At 45.7% G+C, this 24,127-nt stretch overlaps 1 protein-coding gene across 1 annotated transcript; it reads left to right on the top strand.

Annotated features, from left to right (window-relative positions):
- Positions 1–18,639: 18,639 nt before the first annotated feature.
- LOC100281257 (uncharacterized) lies at positions 18,640–22,686 on the top strand. The gene is made up of 9 exons (NM_001367883.1): positions 18,640–19,080; positions 19,202–19,257; positions 19,897–20,011; positions 20,124–20,249; positions 20,364–20,551; positions 20,669–20,728; positions 21,429–21,588; positions 22,032–22,100; positions 22,265–22,686. Exons 1-9 carry the CDS (start codon positions 18,949–18,951, stop codon positions 22,364–22,366), a joined length of 1,008 nt encoding a protein of 335 aa, NP_001354812.1. The 5' UTR covers positions 18,640–18,948; the 3' UTR covers positions 22,367–22,686.
- Positions 22,687–24,127: the final 1,441 nt, after the last annotated feature.

Genomic DNA, 24,127 nt, shown 5'->3' with positions numbered 1-24,127 from the left:
AATCTCTATCTCTAAGTCAAACACACATGTTGAAGCATAAAGAGAGTCATTCCAAAAGAGATTGATCAAAGATTTCAAAAACTCCCCCTATTTCCCATAGTCAAAAACTTCTCCCCACAAGAAGCCAACTTTTGACAATAAAGACAATAAAAGCTTTTGACACAACAAAAACTCTATTCTACTATTTTCAAAATCTCTCAAGTGGTAGCTGATCCATTTATCACTTTGGCCTTTATTTTCTCCCCCTTTGGCATCAAGCACCAAAACGGGATCAATCTTGGCCTTTTAACCCCATTGCCTCACCAAAGTCTTCAAGCAAATGGCAATAAGATGTCATGAGATGAACTTGGAATAAGTTACCCTCTCATCGGAGTGCAGTGGAAGTCTTTCATGGTCCAAGTCCACCTTTTCCCTTTCAATCCTCCTTCGAGACTAAATTACCAAACTCAAGCACATGGTTAGTCTCAAAGGGTCAAGTTGTAACACATCTCCCCCTAAACATGTGCATTACTTTGCAACGGACTTGTGAGGTCCAGGGAGTGTTTGTACAACTTGAGCACCATAATAAGCAACAAAATGCAGAATGAACATGATCAAGGGCATAAACACATGTATGCTACAATTCAATCCAAGTTCCGCGAATCTAAGACATTTAGCTCACTACGCAGCCTGCAAAAGGTCTTCTCATCTAGAGGCTTGGTAAAGATATCGGCTAGCTGGTTCTCGGTGCTAACATGAAACACTTCGATATCTCCCTTTTGCTGGTGGTCTCTCAAAAAGTGATGCCGGATGTCTATGTGCTTTGTGCGGCTGTGTTCAACAGGATTTTCCGCCATGCGGATAGCACTCTCATTATCACATAGGAGTGGGACTTTGCTCAGATTGTAGCCAAAGTCCCTGAGGGTTTGCCTCATCCAAAGTAGTTGCGCGCAACACTGTCCTGCGGCAACATACTCGGCCTCAGCGGTGGATAGTGAGAGCACCTAGAGGGGGGGGGTGAATAGGTGATCCTGTAAAAACTTAAACTTATAGCCACAAAACTTGATTAGGCGTTAGCACAGTTTATGCCAAGTGGCTAGAGAGGAGTCAAAACACAATAACCACAAGAAAGCAATCACAGAGTTGACACGGTGGTTATCCCGTGGTTCGGCCAAGTACAAAACTTGCCTACTCCACGTTGTGGCGTCCCAACGGACGAGAGTTGCACTCAACTCCTCTCAAGTGATCCAATGATCAACTTGAATACCACGGTGTTTTTCTTTCCTTTGATCTTTTCCCGTTTGCGAGGAATCTCCACAACTTGGAGTCTCTCGCCCTTACAATTGAGTTCACAAAGAAATACGGAGTAAGGTGGGAATGAGCAACGCACACAAGACTCGAAAATCAGAGCAACAACACGCACACAAGTCGCAACAAGAGCTCGCAACGCAACACAAAGAGTTCACAACTCCACAAGAGCTCTATATGCTATCACAATGAAACGAATGCGTGAGATTGATGTCTTGGTGCTTAGAAGAGTTGTAGGAATGCTTGGTGTGCTCCTCCATGCGCCTAGGGGTCCCTTTTATAGCCCCAAGGCAGCTAGGAGCCGTTGGGAACAAATCTGGAAGGCCGTCTTTGCCTTCTGTCTCGTGGCGCACCGGACAGTCCGGTGCACACCGGACACTGTCCGGTGCCCGATTTGTTTCCATAAACAGTGCATCCGACCGTTGCTGTCAGAGTCAGATCTGCGCACCGTTGGCGCACCGGACATGTCCGGTGCACACCGGACAGTCCGGTGTATCTTTCCGACCGTTGGCTCGGCCACGTGTCGCGCGCCGATCGCGCGGCCGACCGTTGGCCCGGCCGACCGTTGGCTCACCGGACAGTCCGGTGCACACCGGACAGTCCGGTGAATTTTAGCCGAAGTCGCCGGAGAAAAACCCGAGAGCGGCCTCTTCGGCCGAGGCAGCCTGGCGCACCGGACACTGTCCGGTGCACCACCGGACACTGTCCGGTGCCCCAGACCGAAGCAGCCCCTTGGCTGTACACAGCCAAGTCTTCTCTTCTCTTCTTCTATCTGTTTCTAACACTTAGACAAGAATATTAGTACACAAAACCAATGTACTAAGGCTTAGAAACATACCTTTACTTGTGATTTGCACTTTGTTCATCCAAGAGCATATTTTCACATTTAAGCCCTTGTGTTTGCACTCAATCACCAAAATACTTAGAAATGGCCTAAGGGCACATTTCCCTTTCAATCTCCCCCTTTTTGGTGATTTATGCCAACACAACATAAAGCAACTAGAACAAGTGCAAAATCACTTCAAATAAAACTCAAATTGGTTTTGATTCAATTTTGGCATATATGGATCATCCTTTGCCACCACTTGGTTTGTTTTTGCAAATAAAACTCAAATCTCTATCTCTAAGTCAACCACACATGTTGAGGCATAAAGAGAGTCATTCCAAAAGAGATTGATCAAAGAGTTCAAAAACTCCCCCTATTTCCCATAATCAACACTTTTCCCACAAGGCCAACTTTTGACAATAGAGACAATAAGAGACAATAAAAGCTTTTGACAAAACAAAAACTCTATTCTACTATTTTCAAAATCTCTCAAGTGGTACTATTTTCAAAATCTCTCAAGTGGTAGCTGATCCATTTATCACTTTGGCCCCTTTATTTTCTCCCCCTTTGGCATCAAGCACCAAAACGGGATTAATCTTGGCCTTTTAACCCCATTGCCTCACCAAAGTCTTCAATTAAGAGCAAATGGCAATAAGATTTCATGAGATGAACTTGGAATTAGTTACCCTCTCATCGGAGTGCAGTGGAAGTCTTTCATGGTCCAAGTCCACCTTTTCCCTTGCAATCCTCCTTCGAGACTAAATTATCAAACTCAAGCACATGGTTAGTCTCAAAAGGGTCAAGTTGTAACACATCTCCCCCTACACATGTGCATCACTTTGCAACGGACTTGTGAGGTCCAGGGAGTGTTTGTACAACTTGAGCACCATAATAAGCAACATAATGCAAAAAGGAACATGATCAAAAGCATAACTACATGTATGCTACAATTCAATCCAAGTTCCGCGAATCTAAGACATTTAGCTCACTACGCAACCTGCAAAAGGTCTTCTCATCTAGAGGCTTAGTGAAGATATCGGCTAGCTGGTTCTCGGTGCTAACATGAAACACTTCGATATCTCCCTTTTGCTGGTGGTCTCTCAAAAAGTGATGCCGGATGTCTATGTGCTTTGTGCGGCTGTGTTCAACAGGATTTTCCGCCATGCGGATAGCACTCTCATTATCACATAGGAGTGGGACTTTGCTCAGATTGTAGCCAAAGTCCCTGAGGGTTTGCCTCATCCAAAGTAGTTGCGCGCAACACTGTCCTGCGGCAACATACTCGGCCTCAGCGGTGGATAGGGCAACGGAGGTTTGTTTCTTAGAGTTCCATGACACCAGGGACCTTCCTAAGAATTGGCACGTCCCCGATGTACTCTTCCTATCGACCTTACATCCAGCATAGTCGGAGTCTGAGTATCCAACTAAGTCAAAGGTAGACCCCTTTGGATACCAGAGCCCGAAGCAAGGCGTAGCAACCAAATATCTAAGAATTCGCTTCACCGCCACTAAGTGACACTCCTTAGGATCGGATTGAAATCTAGCACACATGCATACGCTAAGCATAATATCCGGTCTACTAGCACATAAGTAAAGCAAAGAACCTATCATTGACCGGTATGCTTTTTGATCAACGGACTTACCTCCTTTGTTGAGGTCGGTGTGTCCGTCGGTCCCCATCGGAGTCTTGGCGGGCTTGGCGTCCTTCATCCCAAACCGCTTTAGCAGATCTTGCGTGTACTTCGTTTGGGAGATGAAGGTGCCGTCCTTGAGTTGCTTCACTTGGAACCCAAGGAAGTAGTTCAACTCGCCCATCATCGACATCTCGAATTTCTGCGTCATCACCCTGCTAAACTCTTCACAAGACTTTTGGTTAGTAGAACCAAATATTATGTCATCGACATAAATTTGGCACACAAACAAATCACCATCACATGTCTTTGTAAAAAGAGTTGGATCGGCCTTCCCAACCTTGAAAGCATTAGCAAGTAAAAAGTCTCTAAGGCATTCATACCATGCTCTTGGGGCTTGCTTAAGTCCATAGAGCGCCTTAGAGAGCTTACACACATGGTCGGGATACCGTTCATCCTTGAAGCCAGGGGGTTGCTCCACGTACACCTCCTCCTTGATTGGCCCGTTGAGGAAAGCGCTCTTCACATCCATTTGGTACAACCTGAAAGAATGGTGAGCGGCATATGCTAACAAGATTCGAATTGACTCTAGCCTAGCCACAGGAGCAAAAGTCTCCTCGAAATCCAAACCTGCGACTTGGGCATAACCTTTTGCCACAAGTCGAGCCTTGTTCCTCGTCACCACCCCGTGCTCGTCCTGTTTGTTGCGGAACACCCACTTGGTTCCCACAACATTTTGCTTCGGACGAGGCACCAGTGTCCAAACTTCATTGCGCTTGAAGTTGTTTAACTCCTCTTGCATGGCCAGCACCCAGTCCGGATCTAGCAAGGCCTCTTCTACCCTGAAAGGCTCAATAGAAGAGACAAAGGAGTAATGCTCACAAAAATTAACTAATCGAGATCGAGTAGTTACTCCCTTGCTAATGTCACCCAGAATTTGGTCGACGGGATGATCCCTTTGATTCATCGCTCGAACTTGGGTTGGAGGTGCCGGTTGCGCTTCTTCCTCCATCACTTGATCATCTTGCGCTCCCCCTTGATCAAGCGCCTCCACTTGAGTTGGGGGCTGCACCATTGTTGAGGAAGATGATTGATCTCGTTCATCTTGTTCCTGTGGCCGCACTTCTCCAATTGCCATGGTTCGTATAGCAGCCGTCGGAACATCTTCTTCATCTACATCATCACAATCAACAACTTGCTCTCTTGGAGAGCCATTAGTCTCATCAAATACAACGTCGCTAGAGACTTCAACCAAACCCGATGATTTGTTGAAGACTCTATACGCCTTTGTATTTGAGTCATAACCTAATAAAAACCCTTCTACAGCTTTGGGAGCAAACTTAGAATTTCTACCCTTCTTCACTAGAATGTAGCATTTACTCCCAAATACACGAAAGTACGATACATTGGGTTTGTTACCGGTTAGTAGCTCATACGACGTCTTCTTGAGGAGACGATGAAGGTAGACCCTGTTGATGGCGTGGCAAGCAGTGTTAACGGCTTCCGTCCAAAAGCACTCGGGGGTCTTGAACTCTCCTAGCATCGTCCTCGCCATGTCGATGAGCGTCCTGTTCTTCCTCTCTACCACACCATTTTGCTGTGGTGTGTAGGGAGCGGAGAACTCGTGCTTGATCCCTTCATCTTCAAGGAACTCCTCCACTTGAAGGTTCTTGAACTCGGACCCGTTGTCGCTCCTTATCTTCTTCACCTTGAGCTCAAACTCATTTTGAGCTCTCCTGAGAAAGCGCTTGAGGGTCCCTTGGGTTTCAGACTTATCCTGCAAAAAGAACACCCAAGTGAAGCGGGAAAAGTCATCAACAATAACTAAACCATACTTACTCCCTCCTATGCTCAGATAGGCGACAGGTCCGAAGAGGTCCATATGCAGCAGCTCCAGGGGTCTTGAAGTGGTCATCACGTTCTTGCTGTGATGTGCTCCTCCCACTTGTTTACCTGCTTGACAAGCTGCACAAGGTCTATCTTTTTCGAAATGCACGTTAGTCAAACCTATCACGTGTTCTCCCTTTAGAAGCTTGTGAAGGTTCTTCATCCCCACATGTGCTAAGCGGCGATGCCACAGCCAGCCCATGCTAGTCTTAGCTATTAAACATGCATCTAGACCGGCCTCTTCTTTTGCAAAATCAACTAAATAAAGTTTGCCGTCTAATACACCCTTAAAAGCTAGTGAACCATCACTTCTTCTAAAGACAGACACATCTACATTTGTAAATAGACAGTTATATCCCATATGACATAATTGACTAACAGATAGCAAATTATATCCAAGAGACTCTACTAAAAACACATTAGATATGGAGTGCTCATTAGAAATTGCAATTTTACCTAAACCTTTTACCTTGCCTTGATTCCCATCACCGAATACAATTGAATCTTGGGAATCTTTATTTTTGACGTAGGAGGTGAACATCTTCTTCTCCCCCGTCATATGGTTTGTGCATCCGCTGTCGATAATCCAGCTTGAACCCCCGGATGCATAAACCTGCAAGGCAAATTTAGGCTTGGGACTTAGGTACCCAACTCTTGTTGGGTCCTACAAGGTTAGTCACAATTTCCTTAGGGACCCAAATGCAAGTTTTATCACCTTTGCATTTTGCCCCTAACTTCCTAGCAATTACTTTTCTATCCTTTCTACAAATTGCAAATGAAGCATTCAAAGCACAATAAATTGTAGAAGGTTCATTTGCTATTTTCCTAGGAGCATGAATAACATTCCTTCTAGGCACATGATGAATAGCATTTCTTTTAGGAACAACATTTCTCCTAGTAACATTTCTATCATACACATAAGAGGAACTAGGAGCAAACATGGCATGAGAATCATTAACATATGAATCAAGAGCATCATGACTTACATTTCTAGTTTGTCTTCTATCATGATACAAAAATGCATGGTTCCTTTTAGCACTAGTAGCCATAGGGGCCTTCCCTTTCTCCTTGGCGGGAATGGGAGCCTTATGGCTTGTTAAGTTCTTGGCTTCCCTCTTGAAGCCAAGTCCATCCTTAATTGAGGGGTGTCTACCAACCGTGTAGGCATCCCTAGCAAATTTTAGCTTATCAAAATCACTTTTGCTAGTCTTAAGTTGAGCATTAAGACTAGCCAGTTCATCATTAAGCTTGGAAATTGAAACTAGGTGTTCACTACAAGCATCAATGTCAAAATCTTTACACCTAGTACAAATTTCAACATGTTCTACACAAGAATTGGATTTATTTGCTACTTGTAATTTAGCATTTAAATCATTGTTGACACCTTTCAAAGTAGAAATGGTTTCATGACAAGTAGATAGTTCAAAAGAGAGCATTTCATTTCTTTTAACTTCTAAAGCATAGGATTTTTGTGCCTCAACAAATTTATCATGCTCTTCATACAACAAATCCTCTTGCTTTTCTAAAAGTATATTCTTTTCATTCAAGGCATCAATTAATTCATTAATTTTGTCTATCTTAGATCTATCTAAGCCCTTGAACAAACATGAATAATCTACTTCATCCTCATCACTAGATTCGTCCTCACTTGAAGAAGCATAGGTAGAGTTGCGAGTACATACCTTCTTCTCCCTTGCCATAAGGCATGTGTGGCGCTCGTTGGGGAAGAGGGTTGATTTGTTGAAGGCGGTGGCGGCGAGTCCTTCATTGTCGGAGTCGGAAGAGGAGCAATCCGAGTCCCATTCCTTGCCTAGATGCGCTTCGCCCTTTGCCTTCTTGTAGTGCTTCTTCTTCTCCCTTTTGTTCCCCTTTTCCTGGTCACTTTCATTATCAGGACAGTTAGCAATAAAATGACCAAGCTTACCGCATTTGAAGCATGATCGCTTCCCCTTGGTCTTAGTCTTGCTCGGCTGTCCATTGCGACCCTTTAGCACTGTCTTGAAGCGCTTAATGATGAGAGCCATTTCTTCATCATTAAGCCCGGCCGCCTCAATTTGCGCCACCTTACTTGGTAGTGCCTCCTTGCTCCTCGATGCCTTGAGAGCAATGGGTTGAGGCTCGTGGATTGGACCGTTCAACGCGTCATCGACGTACCTTGCCTCCTTGATCATCATCCGCCCGCTTACAAATTTTCCAAGAATTTCTTCGGGCGACATTTTGGTGTACCTGGGATTCTCACGAATATTATTCACCAAATGAGGATCAAGAACAGTAAAGGACCTTAGCATTAGGCGGACGACGTCGTGGTCCGTCCATCGCGTGCTTCCATAGCTCCTTATCTTGTTGACAAGGGTCTTGAGCCGGTTGTATGTTTGAGTTGGCTCCTCGCCCCTTATCATCGCGAACCGTCCAAGCTTGCCCTCCACCAACTCCATTTTGGTGAGCAAAGTAGCGTCATTTCCCTCATGAGAGATCTTGAGGGTATCCCAGATTTGCTTGGCGTTATCCAAGCCACTCACTTTATTATATTCATCCCTGCACAATGAGGCTAGAAGAACAGTAGTAGCTTGTGCATTCTTATGGATTTGCTCATTAATGAATACAGGACTATCCGAACTATTAAAGTGCATTCCACTATCTACAATCTCCCATATGCTAGGATGGAGAGAGAATAGGTGACTACGCATTTTGTGGCTCCAAAATCCGTAGTCCTCCCCATCAAAGTGTGGGGGCTTGCCGAGTGGAATGGAAAGCAAATGTGAATTTGAACTTTGCGGAATACGAGAGTAGTCAAAAGAAAAGTTAGAATTAACCGGTTTCCTTTGCTCGTAGTCGTTGTGGTCGTTGTCCTTTTGGGAAGATGTAGACTCATCACTGTCGTCGTAGTAGACGATCTCCTTGATGCGTCTTGTCTTCTTCTTCTTCCCATCTCTTCGCTTGTGGCCCGAGCCCGAGTCATTGGACTTGTCATCCCTTGGCTCGTTGACGAAGGACTCCTTCTCCTTGTCGTTGATCACAATTCCCTTCCCCTTAGGATCCATCTCTTCGGGCGGTTAGTCCCTTTCTTGAAGAGAACGGCTCTGATACCAATTGAGAGCACCTAGAGGGGGGGTGAATAGGTGATCCTGTAAAAACTTAAACTTATAGCCACAAAACTTGATTAGGCGTTAGCACAGTTTATGCCAAGTGGCTAGAGAGGAGTCAAAACACAATAACCACAAGAAAGCAATCACAGAGTTGACACGGTGGTTATCCCGTGGTTCGGCCAAGTACAAAACTTGCCTACTCCACGTTGTGGCGTCCCAACGGACGAGAGTTGCACTCAACTCCTCTCAAGTGATCCAATGATCAACTTGAATACCACGGTGTTTTTCTTTCCTTTGATCTTTTCCCGTTTGCGAGGAATCTCCACAACTTGGAGTCTCTCGCCCTTACAATTGAGTTCACAAAGAAATACGGAGTAAGGTGGGAATGAGCAACGCACACAAGACTCGAAAATCAGAGCAACAACACGCACACAAGTCGCAACAAGAGCTCGCAACGCAACACAAAGAGTTCACAACTCCACAAGAGCTCTATATGCTATCACAATGAAACGAATGCGTGAGATTGATGTCTTGGTGCTTAGAAGAGTTGTAGGAATGCTTGGTGTGCTCCTCCATGCGCCTAGGGGTCCCTTTTATAGCCCCAAGGCAGCTAGGAGCCGTTGGGCACAAATCTGGAAGGCCGTCTTTGCCTTCTGTCTCGTGGCGCACCGGACAGTCCGGTGCACACCGGACACTGTCCGGTGCCCGATTTGTTTCCATAAACAGCGCATCCGACCGTTGCTGTCAGAGTCAGATCTGCGCACCGTTGGCGCACCGGACAGTCCGGTGTATCTTTCCGACCGTTGGCTCGGCCACGTGTCGCGCGCCGATCACGCGGCCGACCGTTGGCCCGGCCGACCGTTGGCTCACCGGACAGTCCGGTGCACACCGGACAGTCCGGTGAATTTTAGCCAAAGTCGCCGGAGAAAAACCCGAGAGCGGCCTCTTCGGCCGAGGCAGCCTGGCGCACCGGACACTGTCCGGTGCACCACCGCACACTGTCCGGTGCACCACCGGACAGTCCGGTGCCCCAGACTGAAGCAGCCCCTTGGCTGTACACAGCCAAGTCTTCTCTTCTCTTCTTCTATCTGTTTCTAACACTTAGACAAGAATATTAGTACACAAAACCAATGTACTAAGGCTTAGAAACATACCTTTACTTGTGATTTGCACTTTGTTCATCCAAGAGCATATTTTCACATTTAAGCCCTTGTGTTTGCACTCAATCACCAAAATACTTAGAAATGGCCTAAGGGCACATTTCCCTTTCAGATAGGGCAACGGAGGTTTGTTTCTTAGAGTTCCATGACACCAGGGACCTTCCTAAGAATTGGCACGTCCCCGATGTGCTCTTCCTATCGACCTTACATCCAGCATAGTCGGAGTCTGAGTATCCAACCAAGTCAAAAGTAGACCCCTTTGGATACCAGAGCCCGAAGCAAGGCGTAGCAACTAAATATCTAAGAATTCGCTTCACCGCCACTAAGTGACATTCCTTAGGATCGGATTGAAATCTAGCACACATGCATACGCTAAGCATAATGTCCGGTCTACTAGCACATAAATAAAGTAAAGACCCTATCATTGACCGGTATGCTTTTTGATCAACGGACTTACCTCCTTTGTTGAGGTCTGTGTGTCCGTCGGTTCCCATCGGCGTCTTTGCGGGCTTGGCGTCCTTCATCCCAAACCGCTTTAGTAGATCTTGCGTGTACTTCGTTTGGGAGATGAAGGTGCCGTCCGTGAGTTGCTTCACTTGGAACCCAAGGAAGTAGTTCAACTCGCCCATCATCGACATCTCGAATTTCTGCGTCATCACCCTGCTAAACTCTTCACAAGACTTTTGGTTAGTAGAACCAAATATTATGTCATCGACATAAATTTGGCACACAAACAAATCACCATTACAAGTCTTAGTAAAAAGAGTTGGATCGGCTTTCCCAACCTTGAAAGCATTAGCAATTAAGAAATCTCTAAGGCATTCATACCATGCTCTTGGGGCTTGCTTAAGTCCATAGAGCGCCTTAGAGAGCTTACACACGTGGTCGGGGTACCGTTCATCCTCGAAGCCAGGAGGTTGCTCCACGTACACCTCCTCCTTGATTGGCCCGTTGAGGAAAGCGCTCTTCACATCCATTTGAAACAACCTGAAAGAATGGTGAGCGGCATATGCTAGCAAGATACGAATTGATTCTAGCCTAGCCACAGGAGCAAAAGTCTCCTCGAAATCCAAACCTGCGACTTGGGCATAACCTTTTGCCACAAGTCGAGCCTTGTTTCTCGTCACCACCCCGTGCTCGTCCTGTTTGTTGCGGAACACCCACTTGGTTCCCACAACATTTTGCTTCGGACGAGGCACCAGCGTCCAAACTTCATTGCGCTTGAAGTTGTTGAGCTCCTCTTGCATGGCCAAAACCCAATCCGGATCTAGCAAGGCCTCCTCTACCCTGAAAGGCTCAATAGAAGAGACAAAGGAGTAATGCTCACAAAAATTAACTAGTCGAGATCGAGTAGTTACTCCCTTGCTAATGTCACCCAGAATTTGATCGACGGGATGATCCCTTTGAATCATCGCTCGAACTTGGGTTGGAGGTGCCGGTAGCGCTTCTTCCTCCATCACTTGATCACCTTGTGCTCCCCCTTGATCAAGCGCCTCCACTTGAGGTACCTGTTCGTCATCTTCGGTTAGGAGTTGCACCATAGTTGAGGAAGAAGGTTGATCTCGTTCATCTCGTTCCTGTGGCCGCACTTCTCCAATCGCCATGGTGCGTATAGCGGCCGTCGGAACATCTTCTTCATCTACATCATCACAATCAACAACTTGCTCTCTTGGAGAGCCATTAGTCTCATCAAATACAACGTCGCTAGAGACTTCAACCAAACCCGATGATTTGTTGAAGACTCTATACGCCTTTGTATTTGAGTCATAACCTAATAGAAACCCTTCTACAGCTTTGGGAGCAAACTTAGAATTTCTACCCTTCTTCACTAGAATGTAGCATTTACTCCCAAATACACGAAAGTACGATACATTGGGTTTGTTACCGGTTAGTAGCTCATATGACGTCTTCTTGAGGAGGCGATGAAGGTAGACCCTGTTGATGGCGTGGCAAGCAGTGTTAACGGCTTCCGTCCAAAAGCACTCGGGGGTCTTGAACTCTCCTAGCATCGTCCTCGCCATATCGATGAGCGTCCTGTTCTTCCTCTCTACCACACCATTTTGCTGTGGTGTGTAGGGAGCGGAGAACTCGTGCTTGATCCCTTCCTCTTCAAGGAACTCCTCCACTTGAAGGTTCTTGAACTCGGATCCATTGTCGCTCCTTATCTTCTTCACTTTGAGCTCAAACTCATTTTGAGCTCTCCTGAGGAAGCGCTTGAGGGTCCCTTGGGTTTCAGACTTATCCTGCAAAAAGAACACCCAAGTGAAGCGGGAAAAGTCATCAACAATAACTAGACCATACTTACTCCCTCCTATGCTTAGATAGGCGACGGGTCCGAAGAGGTCCATATGCAGCAGCTCCAGAGGTCTTGAAGTGGTCATCACATTCTTGCTGTGATGCGCTCCTCCCACTTGTTTACCTGCTTGACAAGCTGCACAAGGTCTATCTTTTTCGAAATGCACGTTAGTCAACCCTATCACGTGTTCTCCCTTTAGAAGCTTGTGAAGGTTCTTCATCCCCACATGTGCTAAGCGGCGATGCCACAGCCAGCCCATGCTAGTCTTAGCTATTAAGCATGCATCTAGACCGGCCTCTTCTTTTGCAAAATCAACTAAATAAAGTTTGCCGTCTAATACACCCTTAAAAGCTAATGAACCATCGCTTCTTCTAAAGACAGACACATCTACATTTGTAAATAGACAGTTATACCCCATATGACATAATTGACTAACAGATAGCAAATTATATCCAAGACTCTCTACTAAAAATACATTAGAGATAGAATGCTCATTAGAAATTGCAATTTTACCTAAACCTTTTACCTTGCCTTGATTCCCATCACCGAATACAATTGAATCTTGGGAATCCTTATTTTTGACGTAGGAGGTGAACATCTTCTTCTCCCCCGTCATATGGTTTGTGCATCCGCTGTCGATAATCCAGCTTGAACCCCCGGATGCATAAATCTGCAAGGCAAATTTAGGCTTGGGTTTTAGGTACCCAACTCATGTTGGGTCCTACAAGGTTAGCACAAATATCTTTAGGGACCCAAATGCAAGTTTTGTCTCCCTTGCATTTTGCCCCTAACTTCCTAGCAACTATTTTCCTATCCTTTCTACAAATAGCAAAGGAAGCATTTAAAGCACAATAAATTGTAGAAGGTTCATTCACTACTTTCCTAACAACATTTCTCCTAGGCATTTGATGAACAACATTTCTTCTAAGCCCATTTCTACCATGCATAACATGAGAACTAGAAGCAGTCATAGCATAAGAGTCATAAGCATGTGAATCAAAAACATCATGACCTCTAAAAGCATTTCTAGAATATCTCCTATCATAGTACATGAAAGCATGATTCTTCTTAACACTATTAGCCATAGGAGCCTTCCCTTTCTCCTTGGTGGAGATGGGAGTCTTATGGGTTGTTAAGTTCTTGGCTTCCCTCTTGAAGCCAAGCCCATCCTTAATTGAGGGATGTCTTCCTATTGTGTAAGCATCCCTTGCAAATTTTAACTTATCAAATTCACTTTTGCTAGTCTTAAGTTGGGCATTAAGACTAGCCACTTCATTATTTAACTTTGCAATAGAAGCTATGTGTTCACTACAAGCATCAATATCAAAGTCTTTACATCTATTGCAAATAACAACATTTTCTACACAAGTTGTTGATTTACTAGCTATTTCTATCTTAGCATTCAACTCATCGTTAATGCTCTTTAATTTTGAAATTGTCTCATGGCATGAAGATAATTCACAAGTAAGCATTTCATTTCTTTTAACTTCTAGAGCATGAGATTTTTGAGCTTCTAAAAATTTATCATGCTCTTCATACAATAAATCCTCTTGTTTCTCTAAGAGTTTATCCTTCTCATTCAATGCATCAATTAATTCATTAATTTTGCCAATCGTAATTCTATCTAGACCTTTAAATAAACTAGAATAGTCTATTTCATCATCGTCACTAGAATCATCACCACTAGAAGAAGCATAAGTAGAGTTTCGAGTACTTACTTTCTTCTCCTTAGCCATGAGACACGTGTGACGCTCGTTGGGGAAGAGGGCCGATTTGTTGAAGGCGGTGGCGGCGAGTCCCTCATTGTCGGAGTCGGAGGAGGAGCAATCTGAATCCCACTCCTTGCCTATATGCGCCTCGCCCTTGGCCTTTTTATAGTGCTTCTTCTTCTCCCTTTTGTTCCCCTTTTCCTGGTCACTTTCATTATCAGGACAGTTAGCAATAATATGACCAAGCTTACCGCATTTGAAGCATGATCGCTTCCCCTTGGTCTTAGTCTTGCTCGGCTGTCCATTGCGACCCTTTAGCACCGTCTTGAATCTCTTGATAATGAGGGCCATTTCTTCATCATTAAGACCGGCCGCCTCAATTTGCGCCACCTTGCTGGGTAGCGCCTCCTTGTTCCTTGTGGCTTTGAGAGCAAAAGGTTGCGGCTCGTTGATCGGTCCATTCAAGGCGTCGTCCACATACCTTGCCTCCTTGATCATCATTCGCCCGCTGACGAATTTTCCTAGGACTTCTTCGGGCGACATTTTGGTGTACCTGGGATTCTCACGAATATTATTCACCAAATGAGGATCAAGAACGGTAAAGGACCTGAGCATTAGTCGGACGACGTCGTGGTCCGTCCATCGCGTGCTTCCGTAGCTCCTTATTTTGTTGATAAGGGTCTTGAGCCAGTTGTATGTCTGAGTTGGCTCCTCGCCCCTTATCATCGCGAACCGTCCAAGCTCGCCTTCCACCAACTCCGTTTTGGTGAGCAAGGTAACGTCATTCCCTTCATGAGAGATCTTGAGGGTGTCCCAGATCTGCTTGGCGTTATCCAAGCCGCTCACTTTGTTATATTCATCCCTGCACAATGAAGCTAGAAGAACAGTGGTAGCTTGTGCATTCTTATGGATTTGCTCATTAATGAATGAAGGGCTATCCGAGCTATCAAATTTCATTCCACTTTCCACAATCTCCCAAATGCTTGGATGGAGAGAAAATAGGTGAGTACGCATTTTGTGACTCCAAAATTCGTAGTCCTCTCCATCAAAGTGAGGAGGCTTGCCAAGTGGAATGGGGAGCAAATGAGCATTTGAGCTATATGGAATGCGCGAATAATCAAAAGAAAAGTTTGAGTTAACCGTCTTTTGTTTGTCGTGGTCGTCGTCCTTTTGGGAAGAAGAGGACTCATCGCTGTCGTAGTAGACGATCTCCTTGATGCGTCTTGTCTTCTTCTTCTTCCCATCTTTTCGCTTGTGGCCCGAGCCCGAGTCATTGGACTTGTCATCCCTTGGCTCGTTGACGAAGGACTCCTTCTCCTTGTCGTTGATCACAATTCCCTTCCCCTTAGGATCCATCTCTTCGGGCGGTTAGTCCCTTTCTTGAAGAGAACGGCTCCGATACCAATTGAGAGCACCTAGAGGGGGGGGTGAATAGGTGATCCTGTAAAACTTCAAAACTTAAGCCACAAAAACTTGTTAAGTGTTAGCACAATTATGGCCAAGTGGCTAGAGAGGAGTCAAAACACAATAACCACAAGAAATCAATCACAGAGATGTCACAGTGGTTATCCCGTGGTTCGGCCAAGTACAAAACTTGCCTACTCCACGTTGTGGCGTCCCAACGGACGAGAGTTGCACTCAACTCCTCTCAAGTGATCCGATGATCAACTTGAATACCACGGTGTTCTTGCTTTTCTTTTCTCAATCCCGTTTGCGAGGAATCTCCACAACTTGGAGCCTCTCGCCCTTACAAAAGATGTTCACAGAGAATCACAGAGCAAGGGAGACATTGTTAAATCATGTTTTTGAGGACCTTCGGAAGCCGAAGGCCCCCAACAGTAGCCCCTCGCAATATTAATTTATTAGAATGATGAATTTATATTGCGACATGGACGAAGGCCTTAAGCCGAAGGTCCGAAAAAACATATCTTCTCGCGATTTCTAGTCATTCTTCACGTAAAACCATTCCGTCATCCAGTCGCGAGGCCATCTCTTTCGAAAGGTCAGCACTGGGCAGCTTGACCCAGATTGAGAGCCGAAGCTGTAGCAGCCAAAGTTGTTATGATACTGTTCCTTACCCCAGGGTTTTGTCTCGTATAACAATTCATGTATGTTGCAGAAACTTTTTGCATCAGGTTCCAAGCCTTGGCTTCTCGCGGTCCACACGAAGATATTCATCCTTATGATTGATTCAGGAGTGAGTTGGTGAAGATAGACTTCAAAACCTTCAGTACTTCCACAACAAAACTACTCAAGGGAAATCGTAGTCCAGCTTTCAAGAAGCTTCGGAATACCACGACTTCATCTTCTTCGGGAGTAGGCACAGTTTTCTCCCCAATATCCGCCCTCACAATAGACATGTCTCGAAAATACCTTCCCTTCATGGTATCAAGATGACTCTGCTTAATGCTCGACTTGCCGAAGACTGTATGACTTGGTCGCCAGGGTCGATCTTCGGAGTCTTCTCCACCACTTTCCACATCATAACTGTCGCTATCGCCAGTATCTTCAGACAAACCTTCCAAAATCTCCCTGGTAATCTTCTCTGTATTTGTCTTTGCCATTAATTCAAGAAAACCAAGATTCTTCTCTTCAGAAAGGCTCAGCCTCGACTCAGCGACATCTTTCTTGTCTTCAGACATCTTCGAAAATCTCTCAAAGCCGAAGCTTAAAAATTTAAAAAGCCAACCAGGTGTTGGTGCGCAGGAGCTAAAAATTGAGTAAGCAAGAACAGATGGCAAGAGAGCGTGCCAAATGAACCCGTGGTGACTTCTTATTTATATGCCTAGCGTGTTGAGAACTGGAGGGTCCCGCTTGCCAGTGACTGTTGCTATTCTAGCAAAGGGAAGATGTTTTTTCGGACCTTCGGCTTAAGGCCTTCGTCCATGTCGCAATATAAATTCATCATTCTAATAAATTAATATTGCGAGGGGCTACTGTTGGGGGCCTTTGGCTTTCGAAGGTCCTCAAAAACATGATTTAACAATGTCTCTGGAGTATATTGTATGAACAGGGATCTTCGAACAAAGGCCCACGGTGTGAAGAAGCACGGAAACAACACGAAGGATGGAGCAGAGCCGAAGTTGTACGCAAGGGAGCTTCGGCATGATGACAGAAAAGAGAAAACCGACTTAAAAAGGAAAAGACTATTTAGACCCGGATAAATTACTATAGAGTTGTTGTCATAGGCAAAGGGCCTGGATGTAATTTTACATGGGCTGCGACCCGTGCCTATAAATAGATGAACAGTACTCCCGTACTGTTCACGCTGACTGGGCATTCACTTTTGTGTCACGCCTGTATTCTCTTTCCTTCAAGCCGAAGATACATTTGTAATTTATCATTGTTTACACAAGTGATACAAATGAAAATAGATTAATAATAATGTTTACAGAAATTATGTTACTTTATGTACTTTGTTTGAATGTTCTCCATCTTTTATCATGATCATGAAGGTATGTCCTTCATGACCTTCGTCCTAAATTCGTTATATCCAAAGGGAAATAATGATTTGAAGGACGAAGAGCTTTGATATTTAATATTTTATGTTGCCTTGTTTTTTATTCATAGCATTTGAGAACAAGTCCCCAACATCTATTAAACCTAACTAATCCATAATTAACACATTTTTATTATAGCAAAAATAGGCTAATCATGAAATGGTTACATTTAACTCATCCATCCTATGAATTTGTTGTGACTTATATAATTAGTTTTATAATTAGCGCACATTTAGTCGTTCTAATTGATATCCAAAATCCGAACTAAACTTGGAGTCTGTTTGTTTGCGATTATAATCTACCTAGATTATATATTCCATCTTATTTTAAATTTAGTGTTAGTTCAAAATAAATTAAATTATATAACCTGGACAATTAAGCTATTAGCACGCATTTGGTCCAAAGAGGTCGTAGCCTTACAATTTCCCTTCGCGTGGCACTTAGAACATCTTCAATAGCGCCTCAAATAGATGTCTTATTTTTAAATATAGGGCCTAACATAAAAAGGTAACTTCAAAAGTGCCATATTTTATAAAGTTTTATAAAAAAACATAGTGCACATACCAAAGCGTTGCAAACGACGACGGCACCAAGGCATCAAGCAAACGAAGTACGAGCCAAACAGTTAGCGAAAAAATGGTTCCCAACGAGAGATAGAGGGTGCCAATTTGTTTTTGTGGGTATGAAAAAAAACGAATTTCAATTACTTAACTGATTAAGAACTTTACTATTAGAGCATAGAATATTTTTAGACCCCGCTTCAATTGATACCTCTTTTTTTTATTTATAGGGCACTATTTTAGATATGTTGTTGGAGACGATCTTATATTTTTCAGAGAGAATTCGAGACGGAACTCCTACAACTACAAGCTGCAGCTGCACAGGTGGAAACGTGTCGCGAAGCTATTTCAGTATTGGCCGCCAATGATTCGCTCTACCGCGCTCAGGTGGCGCACTGTTTTCTGCTACGAAATGCCAAAGAAAGCATTCTGAAACCGTAGCAAGCAGGCAATTCCCGACGCCAGGACACGTTGGCGTGCTTGGCAATCAGCGTCAACGAGCACACGTGAGCACGCCACGCCCCGTACCCGCAACAAATCCGGCGCGCGCCTGGTCGTCCGGCCCCACCACCCCACCGGCCCGGGCGCCCGCGGCACCACCAGCCAACCGCGCGCCTCCACGTCGCGGATCGCGCTACGAGCCCTTGGCTCGACAGACGACAGGTCAGCCGCAACAGCTTTCTCGTTCGATCCCTTCCCCCCCTTCACTTTCTCCTCCTCGTGAAGCGAGCTCTCCACGCCCCTGCGATTCCATTTCCATCCTGCCCGCTCCCAACTTCAAAACGGCCGCGGCGCAGATCCACACGCACGGGCAGGCAGGCAGGCATACGGACAGGACCGCCGCCGCAGCTTTCAAATCCCGGGGCGGATTACCCTGCAGACGGAGCCCACAGCCCAGCACCGCAGCAGTCCACCGGGATCTCGCCTTCGTCGCCCCGTGTCGCGTCGCGCCGGTGGCCGAGCCTGGGGACGCTAGCTAGAGCCTACTACTGTAGACCGTAGAGCCATGGGGAACAGCATCTACCGGTTCCTATGCGGCCTGTGCGCGCCCTCGTCGTCGGAGCACGGGCTCCACGGCGCGCACCCCGCCGTCGCCGCGCTCGGCCGCGACGTCCTCAGCTTCCAGAGCACCTCGCAGGTGAGCCGCGCGAGCTCAATTCCCCGATTGCGCGTTTGGCGCTGCCGCGGTGCGGTGTCGGTTTTGCTCATCTGGTGCCTGGTGGTGCTCTGCTCTGCTGTGCTGTGCTGTGTTTTTTTAGGTTCCGGACGAGCTGAGCCGGCACGTCGTCTCCTCCAAGAAAGCGCAGGCGAATTGGTACGCAATTTCTCTCCGCTTGATTTCCCTTGCACCGGTCCGACCGAACTGTCGTGGTTGCGAGGGCTTTTGATGAGTGGAGCTCAGAAGAGGACTTTATCTTAAAAATTAATGGAAAAACATAGCGGTGGTAATTAACTTTAGCTTCTGAATTTTGTGGCCATAGTAGAACGAGACAGTGAGATAAATTCAGTGCAGCGTGTGGTAACATATTTGTCTACACCCTAGTAAAATAAAAAGGAAACAAAGCTTTATATTTATGGCGATAACGAAGGACAGATGGCAGTAGACTCTAGACTCCGTCACTGCCATCACAGTCACAGTGAGCAGCTACTAGTAGTCTAGCACTACAAGATTAGGGCACTACTCTACGTCTTCCTTTCTTTACAACCGAAGAACTTTTGATAACAAAAAAAACCTAATGAGTTCCCGTACTTGATATAATGTCGCCAGCTGATTTATTTGTCGTTGAAGTAAATTGCGTCATTTAACTGCTAAATTAGTCGGGAAAACCACCGCGGTAGCTGGTACTAGTTGGCTGCGGAATTATGGTTTTCATCATGACGACAACCGACGAGGGGTGAGCACCCGCATCTCGTCGGGTTTGTAAAACTAAAAAACTCTCTGCGCTCATGTAAGGTACAAGAAGCTGCTGGTGGCATGGAAGAAAGCCCGGCCGCCTCCGAAGACGCCCGAGGAAGCCGCGGCCTTCGTTGTGCAGACGCTCAAGAACCATCAGAAAGCAGATGTGGAGGTACCTCCAGCTTCCTCCCAACCGCACGCGTTCCTTCCTTCCTCCAACCAAACAATATATATATGGTGCTCAACATCTATAAAAATATCGGGTCTTGCTTGTGTTGGCGCAGGGCCTGTTGTCTTTCTACGGCCTGCCGCATCCGAACGCGGCGGCAGCAGCAGCAGGCGCGCCCGCCGCTCGCCCGCCGCCCAAGAAGGCCCAGCAGGGCGCCAAGTTCGAGCTGCACACGCTCCCCGTAAGACATCCGGCCGGCCGGCCGGCCAGCTCCCGTTTTCCTGAATGTTTTTCCGTCGTCTCGTCGCGTGCGTCCACGGGGTTAATGAAACGAGTGTCCTCGCCGGTTTGCCAGATTGACCCCAAGTCTGTGGCCGACGGCGACACGGTGAACGTGTACGTCGACGCGGCGGACCCGCGGGAGGCCGGCAGCGTGCCCCGCGAGGTGCAGAAGGCTGCGGCGGAGCGGGCCAGGGCGCGGGCTGCCAAGGACTACCAGAAGGCCGACGCGCTGCAGAAGGTCATAGTCGACGCAGGGTACAGGTGATCATCCACGTTGCTGACTTACTTGCCTTCGCTCTTCTCATGTTTTAATCTCTCTCTCTCTCTGATCTCTAGAACACCTCAAAACATTTAGTTTCTGGATCTTGCGTGATGCAGGCCGGTTCCTAACGCGAGAGGCGAGGAGGTGCTGGCGAAGAAGTACAGGATCAGGCTGAGGTTAAATTTGTGACACGCGCTCTAGCTATTTTAGTACATTTACCAATGACAGGGAGTAGTGCTGGGAATTGGGCCGGGCCGGCCCAGGCCCATCATGCTTCGTGCCAAACGGTTTGAGACAGTAAAACCTAAAAAACTTTTAGGCGTGTCGTACCAGCCCGAAGTGTAAAAACAGTGGTCCAACTCGGCCCTAAACCACGTTGTGCCTTCGTTGAGCCATGTCGGCCCAAACTCGGTTCGTATATTTGACCACATAAAATCAAAATATTACAATTATGTAAAGTTCATAGCTTACTAAATTAAAGATATTAAACAATTCTAGCATCATTTGACCACATAAAGTCTAAATATAACAATAATATAAAGTCAATATCTTACTAAATTAACGAAATTAAACTGATTGGGCTTAATTGGGTCGTGCCGACCCAAGCGTAGCCCACCTATGCGGGCCGTGCCGGGGTCCGACGGGCTGGAAATTGAGGCATGACCTAAGCCCACTTTCGAGTCGTGCTAGCCCGACCCATATTATTTCGTGTCGTGCCGTGCTTTGGACTTTTATTTTTAGGCCGTGCTCGAGCTGGCTCGAAAAGCCCAGGCCATATTCACAGCACTGTCAAGGAGCATGTGCCTTTACATATTTATTCCTGTGAGATCAGATCAATCCTGAAGCAGAGAGAGTTGGGCATGCGTGCATGTGCAGGGGGATCGATGCGCCCGAGAGCGCGATGCCGTATGGCAAGGAAGCCAAGGAGGCGCTGCTCAAACTTGTCCAGGGGAAGAGCTTGAAGGTCTACGTGTACGACGAGGACCGGTACGGTAGATGCGTCGGAGACATCTACTGCGACGGGGTATTTGTGCAGGTAATAAGGGGGTGTTTGGTTTCAAGGGACTAATGTTTAGTCCCTTCATTTTATTCTATTTTAGTATATAAATTGTCAAATATAGAAATTAAAATAGAGATTTAGTTTCCATATTTAGTAATTTTGGAACTAAAATGGAATAAAATGTAGGGACTAAAAATTAGTCCCTAGAAACCAACTAATGTTTAGTCCCTTCATTTTGTTCCATTTTAGTATATAAATTGACAAATATAGAAACTAAAATAGAGTTTTAGTTTCTATATTTGATAATTTTGTAACTAAAGTGGAATAAAATGTAGGGACTAAAAATTAGTCCCTAGAAACCAAACACCCCCTAAGCATTGCGTGTCTTCTTTAAAATTGCCTTTTAATTTCACTAGTAGTCATGCATGCGATACATATATTATTCATTTGCTTTAAAATCGCTTTCTATATATGCACAGGAGCAAATGCTGAAGAAGGGTTTCGCGTGGCACTACACCGCCTACGATCAACGCCCGGAGCTGGCCAAGGTTAGACTAGCGCTCGTTTGACGCCACACAGATATGCCAATCACTTGACTGGACAAAAGAGAAAAAACACCGTACACCTTACGAACTATACCCTGGCCTGAAATAAGGGTCCAATGCATTGTATGATATCTGAAATAGAAATGCCCTTCTTCTTTAACCAACAGTGGGAGAAACAAGCGCAGACCGGCCGGAAGGGCCTGTGGGCGGCGTCGAAGCCACAGAAACCATGGGAGTGGAGGAAGGACAAGCGCAACGGGACAGCATGAACAAACCCCCCCGTGCATGGTTCAGTGTGTGTGTGTCCATGAACACCTGATACATTGATGTACCTGCAGACTTTTAGGACGGTATGTGTCGGGGATTCAGTAGCGGTGCAGTATGGTTGTGTGTACACTGTAATAGACGATTCCTTACAGTTACAGGGATGTGAAGCAGGACAAGAGAGATTGGCGTGATCCCTAATTTCGTATGGGGATTCGTCGTGCAACTGTATCAAATGCATTGTACCATCATTTACACCCATGTGACCTGTCATCATTTACACTCATGTGACCTGTTGTGAAGGAGAGTAGCTGAGATTGTGACCTGTGTTGTATGCAAAGCAAATGTTGATGGTGGGAGCAGTTCCACGTAGCCGAACCAAGTTTACCGTCAAACTACTACAATATCCATGCATTACGACGACACATAAACTTCGATAAAATGTTAGAGCATAACCCTCACATGAAAACAGTATTTATGCGAATATATGACCACCGACGTAGATGCTTTTTTTATCACAAGCAATTGTAAACTTTATATTTTCTCTTGCTAATTATAATAGGGGCCCGAAACAGAGAGGGGAGGGGGCGAGAAGAGGTAGTGAGCACTACGCCTAAATAGTGAACTTACTAGAGCCTAAACTCTAGGAAGCTAGCCCTAAATTCTAGGAAGTTAGCGAAACTCTCAGAAATAAAGCTATCCCGTCGGAAGTTTGACTCTCGATTTTTTTTTTGTCGGAAGTTAGCTTAACTTCCTAGAGCTCTTTAGGAAGTTAGCTAACTTCCTACAGCCAGCGGTGCCTCTCGGAAGTTAGTAGGTTCACGCCGTCAGCGCCGTCAGCCAGCTAACTTCCTATGGTTTATTATAGCCCCTAGGAAGTTAGCTGACTAACTTCCTACGGCCCAACTGGACTCTAGAAAGTTAATTTGACCAACATTACAAATGTTGTTTATTTTTATTTTACACCACATTCCACAACATAACAAATATATCAATAGCTGTAGCACAACATATTTTCACATAAAACATCTCACACACAATCACATAACAATATTTAAATACATAGTCTAATCAATTACATCACAAAAGTCTCATCCATACTCATAAGACACATCTCATCCAGTCATAATAAGAGACAATATCTCATACATAGTCATAATAAAAAGTCTTAAGTATCACAACACATAACATGGAAGCTCACGATCGCCGATCGCCATCGGGGTACAGTAACGAGTGATGGTCGATACCTCCACTAGTGAAGAGGGCTTCGACAAAGTCTAACCCTGTCTTCTTGTTCCTGCATCAGCAAGGTAGCTGGAGGGGTCTAATAAACATGTACAAATGATATTTGCTGAGTTACACCATAATATAACTAACAACAAGTAAATGATGATGAATTTGCATACCTGATGTTCTGTAGGTTGAGATGTAGGTGTAGGTGGAGGTGAATACCAAGAATAATGTACGAGAGGTGGTGGTGGTATTGGCACCGGGACGTGTATCCCTTGGGCCTATGCTAGTTCCTACAAAATTGTCGAACACATTCACATCAGCGTTTTAAATCAATACATATCTTAAAATTGTCGAACTCGAGTGGGGGCGTGGGGGCGAGCATTCAAGCATGATGGAGGAGAGGGGCCAATGGCGACATGGATGTCGAGAGTGAGCGATGAGAGGTGGCGATACAGAGGGGACGTCACGTCTCAACGGGAGGAGGGAGGTGCGGCGCGTGGGTTCCTCGGGCTAACCGTAGCAGTCCACTACAT

The sequence above is a fragment of the Zea mays genome, chromosome 3 (assembly GCF_902167145.1).
Source record: "Zea mays cultivar B73 chromosome 3, Zm-B73-REFERENCE-NAM-5.0, whole genome shotgun sequence".
Classification (NCBI taxonomy): Eukaryota; Viridiplantae; Streptophyta; class Magnoliopsida; order Poales; family Poaceae; genus Zea; species Zea mays.
This window is presented reverse-complemented; position numbering and strand designations above follow the sequence as displayed.